The sequence below is a fragment of the Cetorhinus maximus genome, chromosome 10 (assembly GCF_964194155.1).
Source record: "Cetorhinus maximus chromosome 10, sCetMax3.hap1.1, whole genome shotgun sequence".
Classification (NCBI taxonomy): domain Eukaryota; kingdom Metazoa; phylum Chordata; class Chondrichthyes; order Lamniformes; family Cetorhinidae; genus Cetorhinus; species Cetorhinus maximus.
Genome location: NC_135888.1, coordinates 1,264,772 through 1,279,327, shown reverse-complemented (window position 1 = coordinate 1,279,327; position 14,556 = coordinate 1,264,772). Strand labels below are relative to the sequence as shown.

Here is a 14,556-nt window from a genome sequence, read left to right as displayed (position 1 = left end):
ATGATCTCGAGTGCTGCCTGAAGCAAGGTAGGCAAACGTGCCTCAAAGTACCGAGTGAAGTGCACCTTGCCAGGTGCATGTCGCTTATGTTCAAACATGAAACATGTCAGCATGTTTCTGGATGATCCAGCATTGCGGGGTGGGGGGATGATTCCGGTGAACTGGGCTTAAAATGATATGCCGATGTATTAAAACTAAGTTCCCGACATCTGGCGGCAGGAAACACGGCCAGTCAATGACAGGGGGAGCGGACGATTGCAAACTGGCTTCACAACGTCGTGAAACTGAATTTTGGCCTTCCCGCCATATTGTCTGCTCACCCCTGCCATGACGCTAGATGCCAGCGGGCACGGAAAATTCTGCCCTATGTATCAGGGATGTTCATAGAACCTATACTAATTGGTATTGGTATATGAACCATAATCTAGATCATATCAAGTGGGGTGAAAATCTTGTCTTCAGCGATAAAGGTTGACATCACTCAACACATGAGTAGGTGAAACCTCTGTCAGCTGTGATCTTCGTGCCAACTGTGGATCAGTTGGAAGCAATCTGACTGCTGAGTCATAGGCTCCAGGTTTAAGTCGCAGTCCAGGGCTTGAGCACAAAAGTCATGCTGACATTCAGCACTGAGGGAGTGCTGCACTGTCAGAGATGCTGTCTTTTGGATGAGATGTTAAACCGAGGCCCCATTTGCCTACTCTGGTAGATGTAAAGATCCCATGGCAATATTTCACATAAGAGAAGGGAAATTATCCCTGGTGTTCTAACCAATATCTATCCCTCCATCAATGTCACAAAAGCAGATTATCTGATCATTGCTGATTATCACATTGCTGTTTGTGGGAGCTTGCTGTAGCAAATTTGCTGCCCCATTTCCTCCATTACAATAGTGCCTACACTTCAGAAGTTTTTCATTTGCTGTGAAGCGCTTTGAGGAGTCCAGTGGTCATGAAAGACGCTAAAGAAGTGCAAGTCTTTCCTTTTTCCTGTGCTGCAGTACCCTTCTGTTTTTTCACGCTGCATTAACCTCACATGATATTTAACAAGAAAGGGAAAGCTATTTAAAGAAACAAAAAATTTTACATTCTGTAAAACACATTCCACTTATTTTGCTCACTGATGTAGAGCCGATAAATCAATCTCTGAGAGCTAAAATAGTCGGTCTCCCAGAGGTTAGAATCAATTTAAATCGATAGGTTCATTGTTAGCCAGAAATGCTAAATATGTTTTTAACCAATGACTTCAAAAGGATAATATTTCCAATGTTTGTTAAAGATTGTTTGTGATTTTACCATAAGTAGCACAACAGAAACCTTCACCTTGCCTGAAAGTGACTGAAAGACCGCTCAGTTCTGATTAACCTCGGTACCCATTGCTAGTGTAGGTAGAGGTACAGTTCTCAGAACTGCCTGAATACTCAATTCAATGTAGTGTATTATGTAATATACACAGACACCACACATGCATGTATTATTTCAAACTACATTGATCTATATAATTAAAATAATGTAGGTGATTTTAATTGCTGGGTGTGCTTTATGAAAGCTCTTCTTTCCACAGGAGAATTTTTCACTGATTTCATCTCTAGACCTGATGCTGCTAACAAAAATACCACAGGTAAGATGCTGGAAAAGTTTCAACATAATGATATTATTCTAACTATCGTTATAAACTTATACATTTTAGCTTGTCGCTTATTGCTAAGAATGTGATGAGAAAGGCCCAATCACTAAAAAAACAAAATCAGACCCAAATTGGTTCTGTTGCAAATAATTAGTAATGACTGTTCAAATATATTTCTGATACAATTTTACATCAAATCATAGATTTCGTAGGTAAATCACTGAGAAAGTTGCTCGACATGGTGAGTTGGAAGTTGTCAGGCATTTCATTTGCAGACAAAGAGCATCGTTTTCAACCAAGTGTCAAACAATCTTCTAGCAGCAAACTCTTGATTTAAAAAAAGTCCATAGAGGATTATGTACAAGAAACATTCCACTCCTGCAAGCTATCTAATGCAAGATGGTTCAGGCATAATAAAGACACTTAAAATGTTATTGGCAATATCTCCACGTTAAATAATGCAAACTCTTTTCCTTTGCACTCAAAAGTGCAGAACAAAGGGAAGTCCCTACATTTCTGTTGTGCAGTGCAAAACAAACATAAAAATAAGTCCCACTCAGACTGATGCCGTGTCATTATCTATTGCCTTTGTGTCTAGTTGTGATAGAAGGTTCATTATTAAGTGTGCCTATGCAAATGGAAACAATAACATTCCTCAGTTGTCAGCTTATCTACCTTTCTTGCAAAGAATTTAAATATTAAAATATGACCATCATTTTCAAATAAAGCAGTCATTTTCTTAAAAAAAAGAATTCTGGAAACAAGCCACTGGAGGAGAGGGTGACGTGATGTTTCCCTGTGCCCCAGAAATTTCTGCAACTTCGACTAAAAATAGCCAGCGAGAAAGAAATTCTTCAGAAGATTGCAACAAAATTAGAAGTTGTAGATGGCTCAATAGAGTTGCTGCTCCATTGAAAAATCTTGCCCCAGAATTCTAAGTCAGCTGGACCATTCACTCTCACAATTGTTGAGAGATTCCACTAATAAATTTGTTCAGTATACATGGGCACCAAAACTCAAAAGGTATACGTCAATAGAACATTTAATCAAATAAATCATTTTTTTTTGTTATGCATGAAGGTATTCACATAAGAATTAGGAGGAGAAGGCCATTTGGCCCCTTGAGCCTGCTCCGCCATTCAATAGATCATGGTCGATCTGATTGTGGCCTCAACTCCACATTTGGCCTACCCCCGATAACCTTAGACTCCCTTGTTAGGCAAGAATCTGTCTACCTCTGCCTTAATCACATTAATTGTTAGATCTGCTTGGGTAGAGTTGTACCGTTGATAATTGCATCTTCACCCATGCCTTTTTTGTAACCATTTTAGCTCTTTTGACTTTTCATTGAGATGACATAAAATGTCACAGAAGCAGTGTCCTGCTTTTCTATTAAGTAGTAGCATCCAACCTATTAACCTCCTCACTGACTGGATTGTCAGTTGTTCCACTCCTTTTTTCTTCTCAATCATGGATGGATTTCTTGCTTATTGTCCAGTTCTGAAGAGTTACGCCTCAAACCTTTCTCTTTACAATTATTGGGTGCTATCCATCGTGTTTGCAGCATTGTATTTTTCTTTTAGATTTCCTATTCTAAGAATTTTTGTTACTCTGATCAAATCTAGCTCAGACTGATGGGATGAATGTCCACTGCATCTGCCAGCTGCAAACATCTGATACAAAACAAGGAGCAATCTCAATCCAATGCCTACTGGGCATGGACCTAATCCACACAATTATTTTGAATGTCTGCATGGCTCAATAGGTGGCATTCTCACTTGTCAAGAGGTCATGGGATCAAGTACCTTTCCAGAGCTTGAGCACAAAAGCTAGGCTGACACTCTTGTTACAGTATTGAGGGAGCCCTGCATTCTGAGACTCTTTTCATCTTTTGGATGAAATGTTAAACTAATGTCCCGTCTCCCTCTCAGGTGAATGCAAAATATCCCAGGCCATGATTTGAAGAGCTGGGCAGTTCTTCTCTGATGTCATGGCTAATTTTTCTCTTTTACCAACACCACCAAAACAAATTATCTGGTCATTATCACACTACTATATGGAGAACCTTGCTGTGCTCAAATTGGCTGCTGTGTTTCCTACATTACAACAGTGATTAACACTTCAAAAGTACTTTTTTCTCAAAACTTTTCAGATGTTGACATACTTCTAAAAATATGCATGTTGACAACTATTCATTTAGCCACTCAGTAAATTAGTGAAAATGTAAATTTAAGAATTAATTTCAAAATGAATTTTTTCCCATTAACATATTTTACTATTTAATCTTTGGACATAGTGAAAGCCTGCGGAAATGCTTCCACCTGAGTTTCTGACACCTCAGTAGCTCACATACACCAGCCTGACTTGGGACTATATCACCATTCCTTCACTATTGCTGGATCAAAATCCTGAACTCCCTTCCTAATAGCACTGTGGGTACGCCTGCACCAGATGGACTGCAGCAGCTCAAGAAGGCAGCTCATCAGCACCTTCTCCCGGGCAATTAGGGATGGGTGACGCTTGCCAGTGATACCCACATCCCATGAAATATAAAAAATCCTGCTGTGATTACAATAAATTGTATGTTTGTGCATGCATTTGACTCTAAAGACTAATCGGACACTCAAACTGCTGTAATAATTATTTGCAACAATCTGGCCTTATTTCTTAATTCGTGGGAAAGAAAACTCAGAAGCCATGTGTTGTAGCTGAAAAGGTGACAGCAAGGTTAAGGGTAATCAGAATTCGATGTGTCATTGCAGCTTGATCTGCATATTTAAAAGGGATCCTGCTGGCTTGAGGCAGTTGTCCTTTCCTTCCTGGATAGGATAAAGACAAAATGAAATGAGGGTGGACCCACTGAGCTGGAAAACAGAGGTGGTGTGTTGAAAGTGGACCTTGTGGTCAACTGTGGTAGTTCAAAATTGCAACCAGCCAGGTTGGGCAGTAAAGGAGTGGGTAATACGCCCTTTCATTATAACTGTCCCTAACTCCTGGCCTGTTTTCTGCCAGGTTGGAGGGGTGGGTTGATGATGGAATTACAGTTGATCTCATTGTTTATGTGGCACATGGAATACCACAATATATATATATGGCACCATTATGAATATTAGTTGGAGAAAAGGTTACCGTTACCATCACAGAAATCCAAATTAGTTTTTGAAACATCTGAGTGCAATTTAGCATGAAACAATTTGGTCCTGGAATAAATATCTTCCTTTGCTCTCTATATGTAAGAGAATACCATTTTTGTTGCATTTAGCTATTAATATCTTTCAGAATAAGATGTGTATGAATTATTGTATTAAAAATGATACCATATTCAAAAGTATCACTTGATCACAGGCTGTGATTCACTGGTTCATGTAGTTCACATTGAAATACAGTTGAAATGTAAACAGAATTACATAAAACTTTAACAATTAACTGTTTGTATTCACTTATCACTAGGAATGGTGCATTCTTCTGCTGCCAGTATAAAAACTTTGATTTCACAAAAACTCTTTGGTAAGTTGCTGGATGTTCTATTTTTGCTTGTGATAATATACAAAAATGAAATGTTGTTGAATTTCTTTTGATGGAAAACTCAGCTTATGCAATAAATTTAAAATTCACTTGTACTGACACATATCATTTTGGTTTCCCACTTCTTTAAACCTTTGTTCATTTGTATTTGTTTTAGATAGATCTGGAAAACTGTGTCCTCAAAAGGAACTAAATCCAGTGTCAGAGCCCAAGCCAATTATGATGAAGATGGAAAAAACTAGTCCCTCCAGTAAGCCTTGCATTTGGATGCACTAGAACATTACCTGCATCTCAAATATTTACGATCCTTAAATCAGTTAAGAAAAGGACTAGGTACCCCTGAACTATATAAACTCCCTGATAAAAGTGTTTTCATCAAAAGATTTATAAAAATTTTGCCCTTAATACAATTGGCCACATCATCCTTCAACACCTCTCCTCCATTGTCCAGCTCAGTGGATCTACAAAGATAAAGAGATAGGCATAACTGGGGCCCATGAGGGTGCCCATAGCCATACCTTTTATTTGGAGGAAGTGAAAGGAGTTTAAGGAGAAATTGTTCAGTGTGAGAACAAGTTCAGCCAGATGGAGGAGAGTAATGGTGGATGGGGATTGTTCGGGCCTCTGTTCGAGGAAGAAGTGGAGAGCCATCAGACCATCCCGGTGGGGGATGGAGGTGTAGAGGGATTGGACGTCCATGGTGAAGAGGAGGCGGTTGGGGCCAGGGAACTGGAAATTGTTGATATGATGTAGGGTGTCAGAGGAATCACGGATGTAGGTGGGAAGGGACTGGACAAGGGGAGAGAGATTTAGTCTACTGCATTTGTTGCTCTCAATGCAGTTTCCTCTACATTGGAGAGACCAAACGCAGGCTGGGTGACCGCTTTGCAGAACACCTTCGGTCTGTCCGCAAGTATTACCCAGACCTCCCTGTCGCTTGCCATTTTAACACTCCACCCTGCTCTCTTGCCCACATGTCCGTCCTTGGCTTGCTGCAATGTTCCAGTGAAGCTCAACGCAAACTGGAGGAACAGCACCTCATCTTCTGACTAGGCACTTTACAGCCTTCCGGGCTGAATATTGAGTTCAACAACTTTAGATCATGAACTCTCTCCTCCATCCCCACCCCCTTTCTGATCCCCCCCCCTTTCTGATCCCCCCCCCTTTTTTTTCCAATAATTTATATAGATTTTTCGTTTCCCACATTTCTATTATTTTTAAATGTATTTCCATCCATTGTTTTATCTCTACCTTTTAGTCTATTTTGATCCCTTCCCTTCACCCCACCCCACCCCCACTAGGGCTATCTGTACCTTGCTTGTCCTGCTCTCTACCTTTAATTAGGACATTCCTTAGATAATATCACCACCTTCAACACCTCTTTGCCCTTTTGTCTGTGACATCGTTTGGTTATCTCCATCTATCACTGGCCCTCTATCCAGCTCTACCTGTCCCAACCCCCCTTAAACCAGCTTATATTTCACCTCTTTTCTATTTTTACTTAGTTCTGGTGAAGAGTCATATGGACTCAAAACGTTAACTGTGCTCCTCTCCGCAGATGCTGCCAGACCTGCTGAGTTTTTCCAGGTATTTTTATTTTTGTCAGTGGATCTACACCTCATTTCACTCTTTCTTATCAAATTGTAGCCAGTAATATGTTTCTTTTCCAGTCCCTGCAACATGAGCTCTGGTCCCTAAGACATGGTCATCTCCCAGATGCCTGCTGATGGCAGCCAGGTCTGCCTGGATGAACTTCAATTTTCTCCAGTTAAAAACTGAAAACATTAAAAAGTCATCCTCGTCAGCTGCCACCAATTACATCTCTCTTCTCCAGCCTGTCAGAGTGAACCAGACTACTTGTGGCCTCAGGATCTTATTTGATCACGAGCTGAATTTATGGACCCATAACTTCTTCACAAAAAACTGCCTACTTTCATCTGATTTATTTCGCCTCCATCTCTGCCTCAGCCTATCACTTGCTGAAATTCTTATCACAAGTCCATATGTTTACCATCACAAGTCCATACGTTTATCATCATAATAGAACCCAGTGCCATTCTAGCCAACCTCCCATCCTCTGTAAACGTCAGCTCTTTCACCTGTTGCCCTGACTTGTCCTGCACCAAGAACTGTTCATCTGTCGCTGCCATCTTTTGTTGACCTACATTTGCTCCTGGTTTCCCACCTCCCCCCATGTTGCTAGTTTAGTATTTTAATTCTCGTATTTAAATCTCTTCATGTTTTCGCCCTGTCAGTATCTTTAACCTACCCCAGCTCAATAACCCCCTATTCCCACTTTCCCAACTCTGCATTCCTTCGACTCTAGTCTTTTATGTCCCCATTCCCTTTGCCTCCCCATGGGAAGCATGCCCTTAATTGTCTAGGCCCCATGCTCTGGAACACATCTCCTCCAAGACCACCTTTAAAATCCACTTCAGACTAAGCTTTTAGTCACCCTGCCAAATATTTTTTCTAGCACGGGATCCATTTTTGACCGATTTATTTATATTCAAAGGCAAAGTAAAAATGCAAAATAGTCATAAAGTAATTATTTTTTTAAATTTGGAGATTGTTTTGAAAGATGTATTTGAAATTCTCATTTAAGGGCAGCTTGCAGCAATTTACAAAGCTTTATCAACATTTGTACGATCAAGTTAGCTGCTATTTCAAGTTGGTGTTTATTAGAGAGTAAAATACAAATTCTGGAAACACTCAGGTCACATAACATCTGTGCACATTTCAGGAACAGGGTTTTTATCACAATTGGGAGACAGCACAGGTGAATAATGATCCAAATAAGGGTAAAGGAAAAACACGCAAAACACAGGAAAAATAAGCAAGCTGTAAAGAGCAAATGTTACACAATGTCACTCCTGTGAAAGGTTCATGCTTGAATTGTTAGTTTATTTGTTTTCACCACAGATGCTGCATCATCCGGCTTTGTTTCCGATTTTCATCATCTGCAGCGTTTTGCTTTTTCACATGTTAAAAAAAAAATCAAATCAATCTCTTTCAGATTCATGGCAAGAGAAATTTCACAACAAAGGATGTGGCTCAGTGCCAGGATCCAGGCCATCAGTTATAAAGACAGAGGAAGCTGTTCCATATTGTGAGTTCTATAAAATAAATACAATTTCTCCTCGGTAGCCATTAGCATTGATTTAAAAATTTACATTTAAAATCTTTCATCGGGTTATTTGAGTAGGGTAAACTCAGGTCCAGCATAAGATAATTGATAAATCATCTTATGCTGTATCTTTGGTTCTGAAACTTAAGCTACGACCTCCTGATACATTTCAGTTTCTTCCAACACTTGACCCAAAGCTTTTAAAATGGAAACAGGCCAACAAGCCAACAGTAAAATGCCACACATAGACCTGGGATCCCAAGTCTCAGTTGTCTTTCAACTGCACACTCCCGAGTCTGCAGGTTCCCTCAGTGACTGCCTTCCCATTGTATCCATTCTCCTTTCAAAAGGCAAGCAGTAACGATGGCTTCTGTCTTTGGTTGCATTCTGTCCTTTGCACCAGTACTCAACTAAATCTTTCATAGGAAACTGGGGGGATTGTTTTGCACAAGGCAACATCTTAAAAAAATGCAAGGTACAGGTGTGTCATTTTAAGTTATGCATAGTACCCAGGAGTTTTTATTTAAGGTAATGCAATTTTGTGCTTTTTAAGGTGGGGTTAATATGAGTATGGAACAGTCTCCAATTTTATTAGCCTCCAGCCCTCAGAGGATGGCATAAATTGGATGCATAATGATGCCTGTTGTAGTTCATTCGAATAAAGTTCTTTAGCCCAAGCTCAGTATGATACCCTCTTGTCCAATATTAAAGTAGCCTTTTCATTTTCCAACATTTGCCAATCCTGTAGCTTCTTGGAATGAAAACATAAAACTGTGTGCCATTAATCAGTGTGAACTGCTTAAAGTCCCAACAACACCTAATAGGATGCCCAATATGGGCTTAAAGAGACTAGTTTAAGCCAGACTCAGCTGGCTGCACAATCACAGTTGCCAAAGTGGTTGTTGGCTGCAATAATGAGAATCCATGATCCAGAATAAATTACAGATTGGATGTTTTACTTTTCACTTTTTAAGAACTGTAGTAAAACCATTCTCAGAGGAGGAATTACACAAGGCTTCATTAGGTTAGGGGAAAATGCCATCTGTTATTATGTTATTATAAAGTGGCCTGAGCAGTTGTCCAATAAATGAGAAAAAAGACTCATTGCTTTTTACAAGGACAGAAATGACAGGAAAAAAATATCACGTTGTTTGTGGGAGATTTCTGTGAAAAAATTGACTGCCACATTTCCTAAATTATAACGACTAGATTTCAAAAGCACTCCATTGGTTGTAAAATGCTTTGGGACATCCTGAAATCATGAAAGGTGCGATATAAGTGCAAGTCTTTCTTTCTACAAGAAGGATAAAATTACTGACTTTCAAAGATAGTCCATGGAAGGAAGAAAGCAGGTGGAAACTTATTGCTGAAAGCTATGCCCAGATTAAAAGTAATGATTGTTGCTTTTTGCTGTGTGGCTGGAACATGACTGAAGGACTTTTCTTAATTTCCATATAGCATTACTCATCCTGCTGCAATTTGAGTGTGGCAGGATTACTCCCAACAAAATAAACTGAATTATTTGCTCCAAGATCACCAAGGAAATGCTCAGCACTTGTCTTAAAATGGATTATTCATATCAAACATTAATTTCCTATAGTGCACTCAAATACTAGCAAAGAGCTGTCTGATCATTACAACCCATTTATTCAGAAGCTGGATCTTTCTGAAAAATCAAATCCAATAATATGTGGAGGAGAATAAAATATCCATCAATCGTTTCTGTTGGCTTATGATCACGATATTTTTCCTAAACCTGCAACCTCCCTAGTGCAAGTCAGGACTGTGATGGAATACTCTCCACTTGCCTGGATGAGTGCAGCTCCAACAGCACTCAAGAAGCTTGACACCATCCAGGACAAAGCAGCCCACTTGATTGGCACCCATCCACCACCTTTAGCATTCACTCCATCCACTACTGACATACAGAGGCAGCAGTGTGTACCATCTACAAGATGCACTGCAGCAACTCACCAAAGCTCCTTCAACAGCACCTTCCAAACCCGTGACTTCTATCACTTAGAAGGACAAGGGCAGCAGATGCATGAACTGCAGCGGTTCAAGAAGGCAGCTCGCCACTACCTTCTCAAGGGCAATTTGGGAAGGGCAATAAATGCTGGCCTAACCAGTGATGCCCACATCCCATGAAAATAATTAAAAAACAACTTGCTCTACTATTTCATGGGCTTCTCATCCTTCAGTTTTCCTATTTGAAAAAATTGGAAGAGAGAAATCCAGCTGGGCAAAGGGGCGGAAAGGGATTTTGAGAGAGAGAGACTTTGACGTGAAGGGGGAAGAGGGACCCTGTTGAAAGTGGCCCAAGAAAGGAAGATATTTCCTGTGCAGCTGTATAGGGAGAGATGCTGTTGAGGGAGTAGGAAGAGAGGATAAAGAATGGGAAGCCAGAGTGAGGGCAAAATCCATCCTGGGAAGCAGAAGTAGTAAAAAAAGCTATTGTTGAGGGAGAGCATTTCATGTTCTGTTGATTGCCATTGGAGCTAGGGGGCCTAGTTTATAGAAAACAACCTTGGATTCACCCATGAGCACTGCTACAAGAGATGCACTAACGGCTATGTTCAAGACAAGTTCAAGATGTGGTGCAGATTGCTAATCAAAATTTTTATAAATCCAGGTATAGCAGAAAAAGTTTCAAATTTCAACATTACCTCAAGCAATCCTACCCCTGCATTGCAACCAAGACCACTCCCAGGTAACATTGATTATAATCCTCACATTGCTCTGTTCTGTTTGTTTTGTATGTAATGTATACGTGCACAGCAACACACTCAAAGCCTCCTGGAGGTTTATTTAGATTGCAAAATGACATGCAACATCTTAATGTTCTGAGAGATCTATGATGCTTCCTGATTCAATTAAGTCATAACAATAAAATGTTCCACTCTTATATTCTCAGATTACTTTTTCTCATGTGAAATTTGTGGGAAGAAATACAAATACAAGTCCAGTTTCTGGAAACACATTGAAGACCATAAAAACTATGGTTAGTACGGCATACTTGGTGATTTGAAGGAGGCAGATAGCATCAGCAAGTTTAAGAGGGAGCTGGATAATTTTTGGAGAAAGAAGAACTGAGGGGTGGAAGAGATACAATACAATGCAGTATTATTTGAACTTCTGGCCAGATGGATCACAGTGATCTTTATTAAGTTATTTTCTGTTTTTTGAAGATTTTCTGGCATTTGAAGAGATACTTAAAAAGTATTTCAGCGTACTCCTATTGGGCTCCCATATTATTCCCTTGGCAAATTTTCAAAGCTGCTGCCCATGTCCTAACTCACATCAAGTTCTACTTATCCATTTCACTTGCTGATCTACGTGGGCTCCTGGTTAAGCAATGCCTAGATTTTAAAATTTGCATTCATGTTTTTAAACCCCTCATGACCTTGCCCTTCCCTATTTCTGTGTTCTCCTCCAGCCTCAGCACCATGCTCCCCACTACCCCTGCCACTGAGATCTCTTTGCTCCGCCAATAGTGGCCTCTTGAGCATTCCCTATTTTAATTGTCCACCCTTGGTGGCTATACCTTCAACTGTCTAGGCCCTAAGCTCTGGGATGCCTTCCTAAATCTCTGTTTCTATACCTCCCGTTATTCCTTTAATGAAGCTGCCTAAAAACTACCTTTTTGACCAAGCTTTTTGTCATTTGGCCTAATATCTCCTTACATGTCTCTTGCCAAATTTTGTTTGATAATGCTTGCAAAGCACCTTGAAATGTTTTATGTTAAAGGTCCTATATAAATAGAATTTGTTGCTTGATAACAACAGATTTTTTGATTATTTAAATTAAAAAAGAAACCAATAATTTTGGGTGTGTATTTTAAAATGAATATTCTTGGAGTGTAATTTTGCTTGTACATGATGCAGTATTTACACTGGTTTGTTTCTTATTGGAATTATTCCTCAATTCTGCCGTTCATCTGCTGTTCAACAAAAAGATCCACATTAAGTTCTTTAATGACCGAGAGAAAAAGCATTTAGAACATTTACTTAACAGTCTGTGCTATTTTGTCCTATGTTTTGCTCATTTTGTTAAGCTATGCTGTAACATATGTTTTCTTTTTCTAGTTGTTGATAGTACTGTTTCTGATCAAGGTTGGAATCTAATAGCTGGATCACAGCTGGCTGAAAAACAAGCTTATAGTGAGTCCGCTACAGTTGTACTTGAAACTAATTTTAATTACATGATTTGTTTATAGATTTCTTGTGCTTGAGGTATAGATTGCTAAATGCTAGTGACAAAAGCAATTTTCCATTTTCATCATCTTGCGTCAGTATCAAGCCCTCTGAGGGCAGATTTAGCTTTACTCTGCCTCAAAAAGATACTCCTGACTGTATTACTCTAAATATTTCCATTTTCTTTAGCAGTTAGAAGAGAAGAATAAAGCGGTTGATATCTTGACTGGGATTACAGACTAGGATACCAGACTGAATAAATAAATTATTCTCTTTATAAAGAACAAGATTGAGGAGAAGTTTCATTTCCTATAAATAATGAAGAGACTGGACAGAATATGGCAGACAGTTGTAATTAGGAAGCTACTGGCAAAAAGAAAAAATGATTTTTCTCTTAGAGGTTATTGACTAAGTTACCATCTAATTCACTGAAGTTTACACCTGTAGTTGTTCAAAAAGACATTTAATTGGTTTTCTCAAACAGGTGAAACACATAAGGTACAAGACTGGGGCTTGTACCTCAGAACAAGATTAGCGCTCAGTGTGTAGTAATAAATAACTCAAAATGTGTTGGAAGACTCAGCTAAAATTGATTGATATTCAATGACATTCAGACTATAAAGTGAGCTGAAGGAAATTAATAGGCCTTTCTTATTGTCAAATGATAAGGCCGTTAGCAATCTTCCACTCTACTGGGGAGAATATCTGTTTTGAGAATTGTTTTCACTGTGTAGTTCAAATAATATACTAATAAATGGTGGGACCTAGGGGTGCTTTTTTTTGTACAGTTCCATGGACTAGGTTTTCTAGTGAGTCCTACTTAAAATGTAAGGGATTGTCTGCTGCCTTATTATCTGCTTTTCTTTTGACAATTACTGTTCTAACAGTCCACAATGACTAATTTCAGCTTCTAAGCAAAGCAAGCAAATTCTTATCAGACTGTATTTGGTTTGGAGAGGCCAATGTTTAAAAGTGCTTTTGGTTCCCATTACTACATTTATAAAGATTTGCCTTTTCACCCACACTTTTATTTTTGGCAGGGCCGTGGGGGGGTGGGGGGGGGGGGGGGGGAGGTGGAGTGGTGGTCCCTGAATTAGTCATCTTTCTCCTAATCTCTTAGTTCTCACGATGAATTTGCTAGGAACTGGTGCCATGTTTCTAAGCATATTGCCTGTAACACCAATTTAGTATCTCATCAAAGGTGATAAGGGATTGCCACTGGTCAGAAAATTGGGCCCATTAAGAACCTGCCCTTGCATCTGTATTTCTGCAAAAACTGAATTTACTTCACTGGCAAAGTCAGTCACGGTTCTGTTACTGCACAGCCGATGGTAAATGCTGAACTGCTCAAATCCCAAAGGGAAACTTGAAACAACTGCCACAACTGTTTTGCAATTTGTATGTTAATCTGAGATGCGTGCCCACTGAGTCTTAGAGGGTTTTTACAAAACTAAATTAAACATTTATTAAAAGAAATTATTTTAAACACATGCATAGGTCTACACATTATTACCATGATAACTCCTAGCTCCCCTGATTAATCTAACTCCCAGTTACACCTCCATTAAGGCAACAGTAAAACACAGATTTAAAAGGCACAGGCAAAGTAACACAATACCCTGAACAGTCGAATTCAAAACAGAAACAGAAATACTTGGAAAAACTCAGCAGGTCTGGCAGCATCGGCGGAGAAGAGCACAGTTGACGTTTTGAGTCCTCATGACCCTTCAACAGAACTAAGTAAAAATAGGAAAGGGGTGAAATATAAGCTGGTTTAAGGGGGATGGGTGGGGGGGTGAGGGAGGGGTTGTTGGGACAAGAACAAGGCAAAAGAGAGATACGAAAATCCTGATGGAGAGTAGAGCAGAATTTCTTCAAGGTAGGCATTTCTTGAAGAGAAGTGGCAGTCAATTAAACACAGAGATAAAAGCAAAGAACTGCGGATGCTGGAAATCCAAAACAAAACCAGAAACAGAAATACCTGGAAAAACTCAGCAGGTCTGGCAGCATTGAATTCAAAGTGAGTTTTCCTCAGCTTTGGTTCCTTGTAGACAGCAACTTGAGGCTTATATGCTGGAGGCTTTA

General features: G+C 39.6%; 1 protein-coding gene across 9 annotated transcripts in view; it reads left to right on the top strand.

Moving 5' to 3' along the window:
* The window catches only part of LOC144685385 (uncharacterized), an 81,539-nt gene that overhangs the window by 41,630 nt on the left and 25,353 nt on the right, over positions 1–14,556 (top strand). For 7 of the 9 annotated variants that reach the window (XR_013577715.1, XM_078549793.1, XM_078549788.1 and 4 more), the window contains 7 exons: positions 1,564–1,620; positions 5,077–5,133; positions 5,309–5,401; positions 8,168–8,260; positions 10,911–10,988; positions 11,193–11,279; positions 12,364–12,438. Coding sequence is in view for 8 of the 9 variants with exons in the window: in XM_078549793.1 (XP_078405919.1) it covers positions 1,564–1,620; positions 5,077–5,133; positions 5,309–5,401; positions 8,168–8,260; positions 10,911–10,988; positions 11,193–11,279; positions 12,364–12,438 (540 nt within the window). In the remaining variant the exon portion in view is untranslated. The remainder of the gene's footprint in view (positions 1–1,563; positions 1,621–5,076; positions 5,134–5,308; positions 5,402–8,167; positions 8,261–10,910; positions 10,989–11,192; positions 11,280–12,363; positions 12,439–14,556) is intronic. The other 2 variants (XM_078549792.1, XM_078549790.1) reach the window with 2 other exon arrangements.